The 18,379-nt window shown below is 36.6% G+C and overlaps 1 protein-coding gene across 1 annotated transcript; it reads left to right on the top strand.

The window, feature by feature from the left end:
- Positions 1-7,214: 7,214 nt before the first annotated feature.
- Positions 7,215-16,952, top strand: LOC122048483 (DEAD-box ATP-dependent RNA helicase 27-like). The gene is made up of 5 exons (XM_042610045.1): positions 7,215-7,431; positions 7,530-7,571; positions 7,648-7,719; positions 7,802-7,997; positions 16,870-16,952. The coding sequence occupies exons 1-5, from the start codon at positions 7,402-7,404 to the stop codon at positions 16,950-16,952; spliced, it is 423 nt and encodes a 140-aa protein (XP_042465979.1). The 5' UTR covers positions 7,215-7,401.
- The last annotated feature ends 1,427 nt before the right edge of the window (positions 16,953-18,379 follow it).

The raw sequence follows: 18,379 nt of genomic DNA, 5'->3' as shown, positions 1-18,379 counted from the left end.
ACCCACTTGGACTTTTCTCCTTATGCCAAGTGTCCAGTCAACCTTGACCCACTTGGGCTTACCGTCTCATGCAAAGTGTTCAGTCCTCGATAACCCACTTGGACTTACACCAGATGCCCGGTCACCCTTGACCCATCTGGATTTCCTCGTGCCAAGTATTCGGTCAACCCTTTGACCTACTCAAACTTTCCAAGACCAGGTGTCCGGTCAACCTTAATCCACCTGAATTTCCACATGTCTGGCTTCACTCACCAAGACTTTCCATCTGCCTAGCTTCACTCACTAGGACTTCCCATCTGTCTGGTTTCACTTATCAGGATTTTCACCTAGCTTCACTCACTAGGGTTTTCATATTTTCCTGGCTTCACTCATCAGGACTTTCATACTACCCAACTTCACTCACCGGGACTTTCACTTGCCTGGCTTCACTCACCAAGATTTTCACCTAGCTTTACTCACTAGGATTTTCCAACTTTCTAGCTTCACTCACTAAGTCTTTCACCTGACTTCACTCACTAGGATTTTCCTCTGCCTGACTTCACTCACTAGGACTTTCCAATCAAGTATCCGGTCAGCTTTGATCTACTTGACTCTTCTTCTCACTAAACTGGTCAAACCCTGACCAGAGGGGAATTACACCATCAATCTCCCCAATCGGACGATTACACCTGCAATCTCCATATATTGTCAAATATCAAAACCCAAACATTAAGACTCAGGCTTGAGCCAACTCAAGCCTAGTCAACCTGGTCAACCTTGATCCAGGGGATATTGCACCAATAGGTATAATCAATAAGAAACCTCAATAGTCATACCAGATACATATGCACATAACCACATAGGTATAGTCATGAAACCTCCAATATCACACAAACACATACAATCACTAACATAGGCACTACAAGAAAAACCCTCATAGACATCGGTGGAACGACAAAGGTTTTAAGCAAAAACCGATGTCTTTGAGTATTTTACACCAATTTTTCCAAAAACCGATGTCTATGAGCACAGATTTTCGCTCATAGACATCGGTTTTTTAGCCGATGTCTATGAGCGCCTTTTTTTCATTAATAGACACTGATTTTAACAGCGGTTTTTAAAAAATAAAATAATTTAATTTTTCCATCAATACTTAGCCAAAATTTACAACACTTCACTCTTCCCTCCAAACCTAAACCTTCCTCTTCCTAGATCACGTCGTCCTTCCCCTTCCTAGATCCACGCCCCTTCCTCTCCCGATCAGGATCAACACACGACTCCCTTGTGAGGTCTGCGGAATGGCCCGCTTTCCCAAATGACCACATCCATATCCTCTTTCCCCTTCTCTTCTCCTCTCCCTTCCGTCTTTGCCCTCTCGCGGGTTGCTCCATCTCTTAGGGTTTCTTCTCCTCATGCTTTCTGGTTTCTCCGTTGATTTGTCGGCGGCCTTTTCCCCGGAACTCGTCTTGATTCCGTTGTTGTTTCCGCTGCTGGTGCTCGGATTTGGCTCCTCGGGGCTGCTCCTTCATCGTTTGCACTCATGGCGGCTCTCGTCAAACGCGGAGGTGATCCCTCGTTGATCCTTGTATGCTTAGCTTGTTTCTTAGTGTTTTCTTGGAGGAAATCGGTCAGCTCTGGGCTAGATCTGTTGGGATTTTTGAGTTCCTTGTTGGAATTTCTTCGTGCTGGTTGTTTTGATGGCTAGTGTAACAACCCAATTTTCCCTATTTCGAGTTCCAAATCTCCATAAAGATATTTGGAAATGTTTTCAAAATATTCTAAAGATTTTTAGAAATTTTTAGAATATTTTTACGCAATTTTTGGAGGTCGTTTAGTATAGTTACAAAAAGAAAGAAGTTTTGACCAAAAATTTGTGGAAGGTGAGACTCGAACCCAAGACCTCCGGCCAAACCGGACTTAACCGAACACAGCCAACCAACTGGGCTACGCATGTTTTGTTAATCAAGTATGAAGCGAGATGTATTTAAGTTATAGTAAGGATCAGAAATAAAACCTAGGTTATAAAGGGTTAATTTCTTTTACCCGAACCCTAACTCCTTCTCTTCTCCTCACGCCGCGCGATTCATCTCTGCTCGGGCGAAACGAAGCCGTATTAGGGCTTTGTCTCCGGCGCCGGCGAAAGGCCCTTTCCGGCCGGTCTTCACCGTGCGTGATCACCTCGACGAGGGGAGTTCGGAAATGTGAAGAAGAGCCGAGATTTCAAGCTTCTCCCGAAGCCCTAGTTGCCCCCTTCCGGTTGTAAGTGCAAGAACAAGGTGTAAGTACTACTCACCTGTGGTAGGAGTTGCTCCGACCTTTCGGTTTTCGTTTCCTTGTTTTCCTGAGTTTCTTGAATCTGAAACATGCTATGAAGATTTTGGCTTTGGGTGTTCTGCCGTGGGTTTCCTTTGCATTTCGGTTGTAACATGCCTAAAGGTTTCTGTGATTCTGTGAAGGTATAGTTTTGAATAAGTTACGTGGGTTTTGTTTGTAACATTTCAGCAAGCAGAATTATGCTAGGAAAGGGGCACGATCAGCCTTGTTACTTGGTTCCAGTAGTAGATTCTATGTTATTTGTAAATTGTACACATTGCTATGTGTTTATTGAGTTCTTTAGATTTGGATTTCTTAAGTTTCAATTCAGCAAGTTGGATTCTTGCTTTTGGGTGGCTGCTGTGAGTTGATAAAAGGGAGAAGAAGGGATTTGAATGGTTTTAAGTCTGTTCTAGTTTAAAGCATGTGGGGTTAGCTTTAGATACTTGCTGTTTTAGATTTCTTTTGAATTTGGTTCATTCCTGTGGACTGAACAGTAGCAATTCTTCAGCTTTCTTTTGGCTGCCGTGAGTTTTATAGGAAGTTGAGAAGAGGTTTTAGGTAAATGGAATAGTTTCCATTAGAAATTAGTTGGGCAGGTGTAATTTCCCCTTGCTGCCACGAAACTTAATTTAAGTTGTGTAGTATTGAACAGCTTATTTGTAGCTTAGTTTTACCTTGTTATATTAAGCACAAACAACATACATTTAGAGCACCTTGTAGTTCAGTTTTCCTGGCCAAAACAGGGCACGAACAGCTATATATAAAGTGTGTTTTGTAGCATGATTAATAAGATCAAATTAGTCTTCCTTTGCCCTATTTCACAGCATGTTTAGTAAGCTCAAAGTTGCATTCTTTTGCCTAGTTTACAGCATGTTTAGAGAGCTTAAAGTGGCATTCTTTTGCCCTATTTTACAGCATGTTTAGAAAGCTTAAAGTTGCATTCTTTTGCCCTACTTTACAGCATGTCTAGAAAGCCCAAAGTTACTTTCTTTTGCTCTATTTTATAGCATGATTAGTAAGTTCAAAGTCATTTTCTGTTGCTTTGTTCTATAACATGCTTAGAGAGAGTGTAGATTTGTTTCCCTTGTATTGTTTTTATATAGCATGCTTAGTTAATTGTAATCCTACACTTGTTAGGTATATCTAAAGGATTCCAATAAATTCTAATAAAGGATTATGAGAAAACTGAGTAAAAAGAAAAAGACCAAGGTCTAGTTAAAAAGAGATAACAAGTAAATTAAAGTAAGAGGCTAGTACCCGACTTCCGAGGTTGTCGTTAAACAAATCCAGGTGACCAATTCCGAGGTCTTGGCCCTGGTAAGACCGAGGTCTTTATACTCATAGGGCTGGAGGCTCGCTACCCCAGTCACTATTAGAGAGCGCGCAAAACAAAGATGGTACTAAGCCTGGGCTCAAAGAAAAGAAGAAAAGAAGAACAAGAAGAAGAAAGTGAAAGAGAAATTAAAAGATTAATTTCTAGTATAAGAAAAGTAAGAAGAACAAGAAGAAGAAAGTGAAAGAGAAATTAAAAGATTAATTTCTGGTATAAAGATATAAGAAAATGAAACAAGTTTTATGCTTAGAATCAATAAAAGTTTAGTTCTTTAATTCTAAGCTTACAGTAGTTGTTTCATTACTTTCCTGTCAGTTAGTGAGCATGTTTAGTATTCAGTTTTATTTCTGTATACCATGAGTACATGCAGCTTTGCTTTTAGCATTTCAGTTTTAGTATTGTTGCATTCTTTTTATGCACTTCGATGTTTTTGTGAGATAGATTAGTACTTACTAAGCGTTTTCGCTTATAGATCTTTTGTTTTTTTTCCTCCTACCGCAGATAAAGGAAAAGCTAAGATAGGAAAGGAAGGCGACAGGATGGTGGTGGTGATGAAGGTGTGTGATGTCTGGACTGTGGAGAGATCCAGAAGTAGCTGGCAAAATTGTCTAGACTTTCTTTTATTCCTCTGTTAATGTTGTATTACATTTGGGATTGTAGTTGAGTTTATTTCCGCATGTCTAGCTAGTCTCTTTTATTATTTGTGGAGTGCTGTAGTCATTGCTATTGCTAGAGTAGTTTCTTTGTTTTTATTGTGATTTTTATTACTGTGTGGTTGTGGAAAATATGTTCCAGCCGTCTGTGGCTGCGTATACTATGTTTGTATTATAGATTTGGTCACCGGTACAGGGGAGGCTCTGTCGAAATTTTTCGGTAGGGTTTCCATGTGATATTTAATCATACCGGTTAAGTAGAGTTAGTAGTTAAGTAACGGTCATCTTTAGAGAGTAGTAGTAGTAAGAAGGGTGGTCATTACAGCTAGACTTTCTTTTGAGGGGTTTAAAGCTTGTTAAATTAAGGTGATGGTGTAGATCTATTAATATTTTTTAGTATTTACTTTTATTCTTGGTTTTGACTTCACTTCTCAGGTCAGAGGTACAAATCTTTGATTGGTTTTGCTTCTGTTTCATTTTTTTTTGGAGGGACAATTAGGGTTCTTTGTCCAGGAGTAGATTTTTTGCTATGCTTTTAAGGATATTGAACATAAGTTCATGTGTTTCGACTATAACTTCATAAGAAAAAGTGAAATAAGAAATTACACCATAGCGTCTTGTCTGTTTGTAGTGTGCTATGCTAATTACATAAATACTCTCACCTCCCTGGACTGAAAATCACCCTCTTGTCTTCATTGTCTCTCCAGACGTATGTGATAGAGCATCCAGTGAATTCTTGTGCAATATCTCCATTTCTTGATCATGTAAGCAACTATTTGCTACAAAATATTTTCTGCTTACCTTCTCATTTGATTGATTCTGCTTTGTCAATTTCCAGTAGATGAAAGCAACCAAGCATGCAAGAAATGTGGAATTAAAAGTATCTACTTTACATAAACAAAGATATTTTCCTTTGTTTTGGTAGATTTGCCTTTTTTTTAAAGCTCCTCCTTATTGGTTTTATTTAGGTGGTTATTGAATTTTAGCAATTCATGTTTACAAAGATTTCATGATGAAGATTACTTAAATGATTATTTGTATTATATGAAGTACTGGATAAACTTGAATTGGTTTGGACCTTTTGATGTGATCAATTCAATTTTAATTATTGTTCCTATTTTCCTGTGTTTGTAAGAATTATATTGTAATGCTTATTCCTACTTTTCTGCATTTGGATCCTCTGTATGAGTATGTTTTCCTTCGTAAATCAGTAGTCTTAACTCTTATCAATTCACTTCTATTAATCTCTTGTTAATTCTTTGGTACTCTTTCATATTATCCCATTTTCTGAGAAGATAATAACAATTTTGTTTTGTAAAAGAATAGGACACATTGTTGGCAGATTGTTCTAATACAAGTTGCATAACACCTAGTTTTCTGTAAGTCTTATGCATGTCTCATCTCAACCTCTTTGATAACAAGAAATTACTAATATAATTTTTGTAAGTCTTAGATAGATTGCAGAGAGAACTTGAAATACTATACTTGATTACCTTACAAAATTCACTGATATTTTCTCTATATTTTGGTCATTCTCTCAGTATTCCTAATCTAAATCAGGTTGTATTTATACACTTTACTATTACACTTTACTATCTGTATCAGGATCTTGGTCAATTATCCCATCAATTTAATGGTTATTAATATTGAGGTAAAGTGTGGTAAAGGATTCTACTTAGGTGAGGAATTGACATGTCTTATCTGTATAAACGGTGGTTTTCTTTTTCAATTTTATTTGTGCAATTATGTGACATTTGTTTTTATTTGGCAATTTGTCATAGTATTTGTTCTGAAGTATGTGAAGATCAAATGTTATTTGTTACTTCTTCCATTGATATTCTGATTTTCTTTTGATGCCTTGGAGTTGGATAAATATTATTCCTTTTGCTTTGATTCTGTTTAATTTATACCAAGATTGTAGTTATATCTAAGAGGTCAAGGAATATGCAGGCCAAGGTTCTAGGTGCTCTCTAGCCCACATTTTGCACCTCCTTTGAGTTGGAGCATTGTTTTTTTTGGAAGAATTCATGTTCCTTTTCAATCTCATGTTTAATGAACCTTTCAATAAATTAGTGTTAATGTATTCAGATCACAGAATGTGAATTCACATCTATTGATTATGTGGAAGTTTAATTATAATCATGTCTCCTCCATGCTGCTTAGATTTGAGGTTTAAGAATGAAGGAAGAATCTTTCATTTTATTCTTTTGAAAATTTATTATGTTAATATAAGTAGAATCTTTTTGAAGATAGTGTGAATAAATTATTTTATATATTCCAAGAAAAATCATAATAATCTACTATACACCATGCATCACTATATTTAGCTTCTTTCAAATCAGTTGTCGTATAACAGATTATTTCAAATTTACAGATCAAAAAAACTGAGCAAATAAGTAAAATTATGGTAAATGGTTTATTTTTGTAAAGCATTTGATCTCATGTATCTAAATTATTGGCTTATTCTTGTTTTCAGTGTTTTGGTTCCTGGTCATTTATGTTTTGATAAATTATGCAATTATATGGAATGATAGCAGAAAAAGTAGTGAGGAACTAATTTAAACAATACCTTAACCGTTGACTATTGGATCGAGGAATTGTTCTTTCTTTTAGCACACAAAACTCTGGTATTGCATTTTTAGGCAGCAGAGTTTTTTGAAAATCTCATTTATCATTATTCTATTGAAATTTGTTTTTGGAAATTGAATGTAACTAAGCACAGCACAGCATGCTAGCCATATTGAGAAAGATACTAGAATGGCAAAGTGGAGGTGACTGGATGTAGTTTGAAGTGGTTGCATACTGAAATTGTATATCTTTCCATTGAATGCCCTCAGTACTCATTGAGTTCCTTTTACTAAATGATCTGTTGTTTCTTTTCTTTTTTGCTTTAATGAGCTCTACTTATGTTCTCCAACTAGTTGCGTGTTTCATCTTATCGCATATCCATGCTAATGATTATTTGCTAGCATGTTTAATCCTAACCACGAGATCAATAATTATTTTCATATGTTCCTTTGTTTGACATTGAGATACTAATTTTGGGTGTTGGTGCACCAAATGTAGTTTCTTATAATCGATGAAGTCGACCGAATATTGGAGGCTAACTTTGAGGAAGACATGGAGCAAATATTTAAGCGGCTGCCAAAGGTATGCTATTTAGTTCCCTTCGGTTTATAGTTATTACAGGAGTGTTGCAAAGTCGGCATCATGTTTTATAATTATCACATTCACTCCCTAATACGCAGACAAGGCAAACTGCTCTATTTACAGCTACCCAAACTAAGCAGGTTTCTATTTCTTTCTAACTACTATTCATAATCATTTTGGTTTTCATTTTCTTTAACTTATAAAAAAAAATTGCAGGTTGAGGATTTTGCGAACTTGTCATTTAAGGAAAAGCCTGTATATGTAGGTGTTGATGATGGAAGGTCGAAGGTAATCTCCATATTTATTTTATCATTGTTTTTACTGGGTTGTTTCGTTAATAGCAAGGTTGACACGAATTCATCTTTCTCAGGTGACCGTCGAAGGGTTGCAGCAGGGCTATTGTGTCGTGCCTAGCAATAAAAGGTTTCTGGTCTTGTATGCTTTTCTTAAGAGGAACCTTTCGAAGAAGATAATGGTCTTCTTCTCCTCATGCAATTCGGTCAAGTACCATTCTGAGCTTCTCAGATACATTCATGCTGATTGTCTCGATATCCATGGAAAGCAGTGTTGGTTGCTACTCGAAAAACCTAGAGGTTCCACTGTACAAAAATTTTGTACAAAGGTCTGAACCTTTTCCTAGCTACCATGTGTTCTTTTAAATTAAATTTTGGATCGCCTACGGAACTTAACACGTTTGATCCAAAACTTAATCTATTCGTTCTTTTAGGTTTTGACTTGGGTCTCCTGCGGAACTTAACACGTTCGACCCAAATCACCTTAAGTTATTAATTTCATTAAATATTAATTTCCATAATTGCTTCCCAGTACTGACGTGGCGAGGCACATGACCTTCTTGGATATGGGAGCAACCACCACCGACTAGACAAAACCTTTTATGAAAAGCTAATATTTAATTTCCTAAAATAACTTTAGGTTAACTGAAAAGAACAATCAAATCACAAGGGAAAGAAAAACAAAAGAACACTATATCGAAAACAAATTCGAAACTCTAGAATCGTATGCCTCTTGTATTTAGTATTATTTCCAAAAATAACTAGTATGATGCGGAAACAAAAATTACTAGTTATACCTTTTAGAAAGACCTCTTGATCTTCTACCGTATTCCTCTTCTAACCTCGGACGTTGTGTGGGCAACGATCTTCCGAGATGAGAACCACCAAGCACCTCTTCTTCCTTACAAGTTTCGGCCATCAAAACTTCTCCTAGGATGAAGAGGTTCGGCCACCACCACCATGCTCCAAGGGATGCTAGAAAAGAGGCTTCTTTTCTCTCCTTCTTCTCCTTCTTAGATCCGACCACCAAAGCTATCTCCACCATGAGAAGGTTTCGGCCACACAAAAGAGAGGAGAGGAAAGAAAGGGCCGGCCACACCCAAGGAGAAAAGAGAGGAAAAATAGAATAGAGTCGTTTGCCTTGAAGCCTCCTCTACCCCCTCTTTTATAATCCTTGGTCTTGGAAAATAAGGAAAATTTAATAAAAACTTCCTTAATTCTTTTTCCATTGAAAAGGAAAATTTATTTAATTAAAATAATTTTCTCTTTTCAAATTATAATGGTCGGCCACTCTTCTCCCCAAAACAAGGAGAGTTTTAATTAAAACAAAAATTAAAACTTCCTAATTTGTTTCTAGAAATTTATAAAAATTTCTCCAATAATTTTAATCCCTTCATGATTGGTTAATAAAAAGAAATTTTATAAATTAAAATCTTTCTTTTAAACATGTGGATAATTTCCTAAAAGGAAAGTTATCTCTAAAAATTAAAATCTCCTTTCAATCTACAAATAAGGAAAGATATTAAATCTTTTCTTAATCTTTTGTAGAAACTAATAAAAGAGAATTTTTAATTTTTAAACTTTCTTTTAAATCATGAATATAATTAAAAGGAAAGTTTTACCAAAATTAAAATCAACCTTTTAATCTACAAATAAGGAAAGAGATTTTAACTCTTCTCTTAATCTTTTGTAGAATCTTATAAAAGGAAGGATTTAAATTTTTAAACTCTCTTTTAAATTATATTATCCACATAAGAAAAATTTTAAAATTAAAATTCCTTTTTATTTTAATAGGGACGACCACATGAATTCATCCATGAACATACCCATGGTCGGCCCTAGCTTGGTCTCCAAGCTAGCTTGGTCGGCCCCTATAGGATGGGTAAGAAGGTGGGTATAGGTGGGTATAGTACTCTATAATTAAGAGACTACGATAGGGACCGAGAGAAGAAATTGGTTTTGGTCTCCCGATAAAATTAAGCATCCCGTGTTCGCCCTGAACACACAACTCAATTTTATCAATAATAATTCATTCCACTAGAGAACTATTATTGAACTACCGCACCAATCCCAAATTACATTTTTGGGCTCCTTCTTATTATGAGTGTGTTAGTCTCCCTGTGTTTAAGATATCGAATGCCTACTAATTAAGTGAGTTACTGACAACTCATTTAATTAATATCTTAGTCCAAGAGTAGTACCACTCAACCTTATTATCATGTCGGACTAAGTCCACCTGCAGGGTTTAACATGACAATCCTTATGAGCTCCTCTTGAGGACATTATCAACCTAGTATCTCTAGGACACAGTTTCCTTCTATAATCAACAACACACACTATAAGTGATACCATTTCCCAACTTATCGGGCTTATTGATTCATCGAACTAAATCTCACCCATTGATAAATTAAAGAAATAAATATCAAATATATGTGCTTGTTATTATATTAGGATTAAGAGCACACACTTCCATAATAACCGAGGTCTTTGTTCCTTTATAAAGTCAGTATAAAAGAAACGACCTCAAATGGTCCTACTCAATACACTCTGAGTGTACTAGTGTAATTATATAGTCAAGATAAACTAATACCTAATTACACTACGACCTTCTAATGGTTTGTTCCTTTCCATTTTGGTCGTGAGCTACTGTTTATAATTTATAAGGTACTGATAACATCATCTTCTGCATGTGACACCACATACTATGTTATCTACAATATAAATTAAATGAACAACTACAAACAAATGTAGACAATTTGACCAAATGTGATTCTTTATTCATAATAAATATTTATACCAAAAGCTAGGCTTTTAGTATACACTCTAACAATCTCCCACTTATACTAAAAGACTAAGCTGCCATATATGCTGCCATACATCTGATTCCCATGTCTTTCAAAAAGCTCTTGCCTTAAGGACCTTAGGTTATCATCTGATGAAATCTAGGCGGCAACAACTTCTCCTCGTTATACAATTTCTCGTATTGGGTAGTACTTGCGCTCTATTGTGTTTACTTGCCTTATAGACTCATGGTTTCTTCGAGTTTATTACTGCACCATTATTATTACAATAAATTGTAATAATCTTTGGACAAACTAGAAATCATATCTAAGTCTATCTTGAGGTAATTAAGTCATTTAGCTTTTATGGCTACCTCAGAGGCTTGCCATATACTCAGCTTCTATGGTGGAGTCCAGAAAAACACCTATGCTTATCACTCTTCCATAGTTATGACTTTTCCTCCTAAAGTAAACACAAAACCCCGAGGTCGACTTATTATTGTCCCTATCCGATTGGAAGTCAAAATCCGTGTAACCCACAGGGACCAAATTAACTGCCTTGTAAGCTAGCATATAGTCTCTAGCGCCTCTAAGGTACTTTAATATATGCTTTACTGCAGTCCAATGTCCTTGTCTAGGGTTACTTTGATATCTGCTAACTATGCCCTTGGCAAAATAGATTTCTGATCTTGTGCATAGCATACATTAGGTTGTCTAACTGCCGAAGCATAAAGAACTGTCTACATGTCCTCAATCTCCTTTGATGTCATCGGAGACATCTCTTTAGATAAAGACACTCCATGCTTAAAAGGTAAGAAACCTTTTGAGGAGTTTTTCATGCTTAAAACGAGCAAGGATTTTCTGATGTATCAAGCTTGGGATAAGTAAAATATATATTTTTTTTCTTTCGATCCCTTATTACTTTGATCTCAAAAATATATACATTCTCCCAAGTCCTTTATATCGAATTATTTGGACAACCATACCCTTACTTCTGACAACATTTTGATATTGTTTCCAACTACCAAAAATGTTATCTACGTATAGTACAAGAAATACCACCACGTTTCCATCACACCTTTTGTATACACAAGACTTATCCGTTTACTCAATAAATCCATAGGTCTGGATTACTTTGATAAACCGGATGTTCCAAGACCTTGAAGCTTTGCCTCAGTCCATAGACTGATTGAGCTTGCACACAAGATGCTCTTAGCCCTTTGCAATGAACCCTTCTGGTTGCTTTATATGGATGCTTTCATCAAGACTTCCATTAAAGAATGCTGTCTTGACATCCACTTGCCAAATAGATAAAAGAATCCGGATAGACTTAAGCATGGCTACCAGTGAAAAAGTTTCCTTTTTCATCAAGTCTTGCTTTGAAAGTTACTACCTTCCTTTCTATCCCTCTTTTCCTATTATAGAACTTTTTACACCCAAAGGCTTTTACACCATTTGGTGGTTTTACAAGCTTCCAGATTTTATTAGAATACATATATTCTAATTCTGATATTCATTACTCTTTGCCAAGATGTTGCATCTTTATTTTGGAGTGTTTCGTCATATGTCCGGAGATCAGGTTCATGTCCTCCAGGGATCGAGTCCAAAAACTCTCCCAAAAAATGAATCTTTTTAGGTTGCCTAACAACCCTCCCACTACGACAAGACACTTTCTGCAATTGTGTATCATTTGTGATACGTGTTGCAGTTTCCTTGTGGTATCTCATCTTGTACAGTTGGTACTAGATTAGACATGCCTTTTATTATTTCCTTAAGAACACATTTTCTTATGGGCACATGGTTTATTACATAGTCCTTTTCTAAAAATCGGTCATTGATACTAACAATGATCTTCTGATTTTTAAGACTATAAACCTACTTTCATTTTACTAGGATAACCCACAAACAAGTGAATTCCTGTTCAACTTATCATTGTCTCTCTTCTGCATATGTGCTAGACTTCTCGAATCCGAATATGCTTCGAAATAGGCTTACGCCTATTCAGCAATTCTATATGAGTAGAGAGTTCTGACTTTAGAAGGTACTATATTCACTCCTGTTTCCAGAGTATATCCTTAAAATGATTTTGATAATATTCTTAATAACTCATCAATCTACTTATTTCCATAAGAGTCCTATACCTTCCTTTTCCTACACCATTATGTTGGGTGTACCAGGTGCAGTTAGTTTGGATTGAATCCCTACTTCTGATAAATGACTCCTAAATTCTCACAAGAGGTACTTGCCACTACGATCTTACCGTAGTGTCTTGATACTTTTACTTTGTCGTTTCTCCACATCAGCCTCGTACTCTTTAAACTAATCAAAGCACTTAGACTTGCGGCACATCAAGTAAATATATCCGTAACTCAAATAGTTGTCTATAAAATAGATGAAATATTTGAAACAACCTCTTGCCTGGATGCTCATAGGATCACACAAATCAGAATGAACCAATTCCAATATATCTTTGACTCCATACCCCTTAGACTTAAAAGCTTCTTGGTTATTTTTCCTTCCAAGTAAGACTCGTAGGTTGGAAAGATTTCCACTGCTAATGAACCCAAAAGTTCATCAGCTACCAATGAATTCTACTTAAGTTAATATAACCTAGCTTTAGATGCCAAAGATATAATTGGTTCATTTCCGAAGGTTGCTTTCTCTTAAAGTTAGAAGATGTGTTACTAATTTCTATTTGTTGCATCGTGGGAGTTATTGGATTATAAATTTTCAACCAACATACCAGAATAGATAACTTCCCTATTTTTCTTGATAACAACTTTGTTATCAAAATAGACACAATATCTATTCTATAATAGTTTAGAAACTGAAATCATGTTCTTTCTAAACTTAGTATGTAAAGACAATTTCTAATAATCCATATTTTATTCCTATTAGAGAATAAACCTCTCCCACTGCAACAGCTGCTATTTTTTTTAGTAATGCCCATGTGGACGGTGTTTTTATTTTCAGTTGTCGGGTTTCCTGGAACCCTGCAATGAATTGCAGACATGATTAATGACATCTGTATCTACACTCCAGGTTCTGGTAGATAACACCACTAGACATGTTTTAATGAATTAAATACACCTAAATTATTCTTAGTTCTAAGAGGACAGTCTACCTTAATGTCCAAATCCTATTTCCAATCAATTATTATTGGGACCACTAAGTCTATCTTAAAGTATATCAGCTAGGGATTGACCATCATCCTAAGAATCACAAAAATATTTGGTTAAGACCAACTCCTTAAAAATCCCCATGAATTTTGTTAGTGTGGACGTATACAAATTCAAAGAGGAAATTTTATCATTTAATTTTATTATCTCGTCAACCTTACTTTATGACGAATAAAATTAATAGTTGGTCTATCTTTAATCAAATATTTGGTCAAGACTCTAAATTTAGAATAATATTGATTCCTCTAACAATACTATTTAAATTTACCAACACCTCAAAACACCGTGAATTTTGCATGCCACGTTAGTGTGGGCGTATACAAAATCAACATTTGTAAGAGGAGGATTTTACCCATTAACTATCTTGTCAACGTAACTTTATGACAAATAAAATTATCTCAAACACCGTTAATTTTGTATGCCACGTTAGTGTGGACGTATACAAAATCAATCATTTGTAAGAGGGGTTTTAACCCTTTAATTTTATTATCTTGTCAACCTAGTTTTATGACAAATTAATAGTTGGTTTCATTTAGTCACACAAATAATAGCAGCTCCGATGGGAGGATACTATTAGATGTGTCTAAGTGTATACCATTACTTGACACTAAGTCCATTAATAAGATTATACCCCTTCCGTTGGGGAAGATCACACGCTCTTAATTAACTTCCTATAGTCATCCAAAAATAGAAGTCTGTTCTAGTGATCTGCAAACAAGCTCATCCGTTATGGAGGAAGGCAGTCAGAGCCAACGCGCAAGCTTGTTTGCATCACTTACAAACCAGTAATGGAGACCATGGGATTTACTTAAAAATCCCTCTCCCACTTAGTTATTTATAAATGAGGAATTTTAAACTATGCTAGCCTACTAAACTTGTAAACTAACATGCACACATAACACAATATAAAAGCAATAAATAGAAAATCTAATTTTCAACTATTATGGCTTTTATCTCTAGTTGTCCTCCGTGTGTTGTCATCCCAAGCTGCTGCCATATTTGGCCACCGCCACCGGGTCTAGCTGTCGCCTCCATCTTGCTCCTAGTTCCACTACGCCTCTGGTCCTTAGAAAGTTCCACGCTTTGCAAGATTCGATCCGCGATATAAATAGAATTTTACATTTTGATCCTATATTCCATAAAAGGAATGTACATATATCTAGATCAAAAATAAAATCCTAATAAAACTAAATACTGTAACGCCCGAAAATTCTCAAACTGGCATTAGAATTATCCTTTGATTTTTCTGGAATTTTTAGATACTTTTTCGGAATTTTTCGAGTAGCGAGGGTAGCAAAAATAATTAGAAGAATAAAAAGGCTTAAGCAGGAATCGAACCCGGGACCTAGTTAGCCTTGGTAACCGGTGAACCCAGCAGGGCCGTGCTGAAAGAAAGAGGAACCAATTATATTTATATTAGAGTTGGGTTCAATAATCCACTTAAAATAAATTAAGAACTTAAGTTGGGTTTGGTTTAATTTGGTTCGGCAGCCCTCTCCTCACGAAACCTCACGCCACTTCCTCCTCTCAAACCCTCACGCCGGCGCCCCTCTTTTCCTCCTCCTTCTCACGGCACACCAAGCCCAAGGGCCAAGGGAACTTCTTCCGGCGAGATCTTCGATATGAGGACGTTCCCCTTCGCGAGAAGAACCCGTAGACGCGAGCGGATCGTCGAGAAGATCATCTCCACCGGAGTTCTAGCGAATAGAATCGTAAGAAATTACGAATAGGAGGTAAGAAACCCCTCACCTGCAGTATAATAGCTTTCGTTTGATTGCATACTTTTAGATTTAGCTATATGCAGGTTTCTCGGCACATAGGGTGTGTTTTAACCCTCCTCGAGGATTAGGGATCTAGTTGAGCATCTCTAGACGGGCCGGACACGTTGTTCCCCTTTAGTTGGAGATTTTAGACGTTGTCGGGTGCCTAGAGGTGATCTCCCTATTAGAGGAGAGAGTTTGAGCACACTAAGTGTTCGGTAAAATGTTAGTGTAGCTAAATGCCACCTCAGTTGTGTTTAATAGCTCAGTTAAATGCATTAGGAGCATTTAAAATAGTACATTAGTTTAGTCCAATTTTATGGGACTACGGTCCAATGGGTGGGCTCCCACAGTCGCCTCTAGGTTCAGATAACCTAGCTCTAGGTTCAGATAACCTAGAAACAGCAAGTTAAACAGTTAGCTATATTCAGTATTTTATTTTCAGTGGCACTGTACTGGATCAGATATCCATTGGGTTGGACTCCCACAGTCGTCCCTAGGTTTAGATAACCTAGTTAACCCTATTAAATTCGGGACTTGCAAACCCGGGCCTAGTTAGGGATGCGCGCACAGCAAGTACAGTTGCCGAGCCCAAACAGCATGATTATGTATTTTCACTTATTATGAATTAGTTTCCAAAACTCAAAATTTGTTATGTTAGTTGAGTTTGAATTCAGTATCAGTTTAGCTTCAGTTTAGCTCATTATATGTTCAGCCAGTTTCTTTCTATGATTGGGTATGATAGCTCTATGTTCAGTTCATGTACACATGCTTTAGATGATAGTATGTCATGACTAGCTTTGATTGTTATGTATTGTATGATAGTACGCCATGTTTTAGTTCAATCAGTACATATTTCAACCAGCATGTTTTAAAAGCATATTGCATCGAATGCATATTTTTGTGAGGTAGATGGTTTCTTACTAAGCTTTAAGCTTACAGATTCTACTTTTCCTTATACTGCAAATAAAGGTAAAGGAAAGATGGACTAACAGAGGAAGCTGGAGGGCAATGCAAAGATGGTGTGTGTGGTAGGAACTGGAATCAAAGATCTTTAGGGGACTTAAACATTCTAGCTTAGAATTATGAACTTTTAATATTTTGCTTTTTATGCATTTTAAGTTGTTCAATGCTAGAAATTAAAGAACCATGCTGTAACGACCCAAATTTCCTCATTTTGAGCCTCAAAAATAATTCAAAAATATTTAGAAATGCTTTAGAAAAATTCTAGAGATTTTTAGGAATTTATAGAGTATTTTTATGTAATTTTTGGAGTTCGTTTGGTATTTTTACCAAAAGGAAGAAGTTGGAAAAAATAAGGAGATTCGAACTCGAGACCACGAACCAAACCTTTACCGGACGCAGCCAACCAACTCTGCTAGCAGTCATTGTTAATCAAATAAGGAAATAAATATTTATTAAGCAGTATTTAGAAACGGAAATAAAATGAGATTAAAGGTTGCAGAAAAAGGGCCAAGCAGAGGTTTGAACCCAAAAGCTGCGTGTTAAGCAGAACATGGCCAACCAACTGGTCTGCCGTTGTTTTGTTATTAAAAAGGGAAGCGAATTTATTTAAGTTGTAATTGGAACATTTAAAATAAATTGGAGAAAAACGGGTGCGGCTGAGAATCGAAGCCCAGCCCCGCGGTTTCGAGCAAAACCCAACGGACCAACTGTTCCGCAATTTTTTCGTGAACAAATAAGAACCTGTAATATAGTTAAGTTATAAAAGGGAGATAAGTTATGAGAGGAAGGGGAGGTATTATTTTCCCGTGCCCTAAACTTCTCCTCCCCTCTTTCTCACACGGCGTCGACCTCTTCTCGGCAAAAACGCAGCAGCAGCTAGGGTATGCTTCCGGCGGCCGGCGAGGGGATTCTCCGGAGGTTCTTCATCAGTACCAGGTTTCCTCGTCGAGGCGGAGCCATGAGCACAAGAAGAGACCGAGAGCTCGACTTCTCCGGAAACCCTAGGGCCTTTGCTTCGGTTGTAAGTCCAAGAACGCCATGGTAAGTTGCTACTCACCTGCAGTAGGATAGCTCCGAGGTTTAATTCTTGATTTTCTCCTTGTTCCCGAAGCTTTGCATGAGTTTCCTTGCTTCCTCTATTTTCGGATCTTGTTCTCTTGAATTCGATGGTTTGCTTGTTTGTTTGTTTAGCTTGTGGTTGCTTGCTTCGGATTTTGCTGTTCTAGGCAATGAGCATGAGAAACAATTCAGATTTTGGGTTTCCGGTAGCAATTCCTTTTGTTTGCTGCCGTGAACCTTAAAGAAGAAGAGAAGGATTGATTTAGTTTAAGCATGAAGAACAGGAGAATTAGTTTCGAGTTTTAGTTTCCATCTTTGTTTCGGATTGTGTTGCACAGAAATTATGGTTAGGGATTTAGCCTCCCTTTCATGCTTTCGGAACATGTAGAATTTAGGTTTGTGTTCTTTTGTTTGCTGCTGTAATGAACCTGAATTTGCCTTCATGAGATTCAGATTGGAGTTCCTTTGTATGCAGTAGCCTTTTAGCAGGATGGTTATTAGACTTCTTTGATTTCGGAACATGCTATATATAGTTCTCCTTCTTTGATTCGGATTAAGCTGTACATTCCTTCTTTGTTTTCGGTTCATGCTGTACAAGAATTTTGGTTGCTAGGCATTCGGTTAGTTTTGAAGTCGCTGCCATAGAGTTTCTAATCAGAATTTGCCAGATCTAGAAATGAAAATAAGTTTCATATGGGTCTTGTTCAAACCTTTAGCAAGTTTAGCGAATTCTAGTTCAATAGAAGCATCCTTTCCTTATGCTTGTTTTGCTGGAAATGTTTTAGAATGTGTAGATTCTTGTCTACGTAGTTTTTATTCTAGTGTATCATGTTTCAATTTGTGATAGCAGCAGTAACATGTTCTTATGCTTTGCCTTGATTGGAAACAGCTTAGAAATGTAGACCATTAAG

The sequence above is a fragment of the Zingiber officinale genome, chromosome 2B, assembly GCF_018446385.1.
Source record: "Zingiber officinale cultivar Zhangliang chromosome 2B, Zo_v1.1, whole genome shotgun sequence".
NCBI classification, from domain to species: domain Eukaryota; kingdom Viridiplantae; phylum Streptophyta; class Magnoliopsida; order Zingiberales; family Zingiberaceae; genus Zingiber; species Zingiber officinale.
Note: the sequence above shows the minus strand (reverse complement) of the source record. Positions and strands in the feature narration are given on the sequence as shown.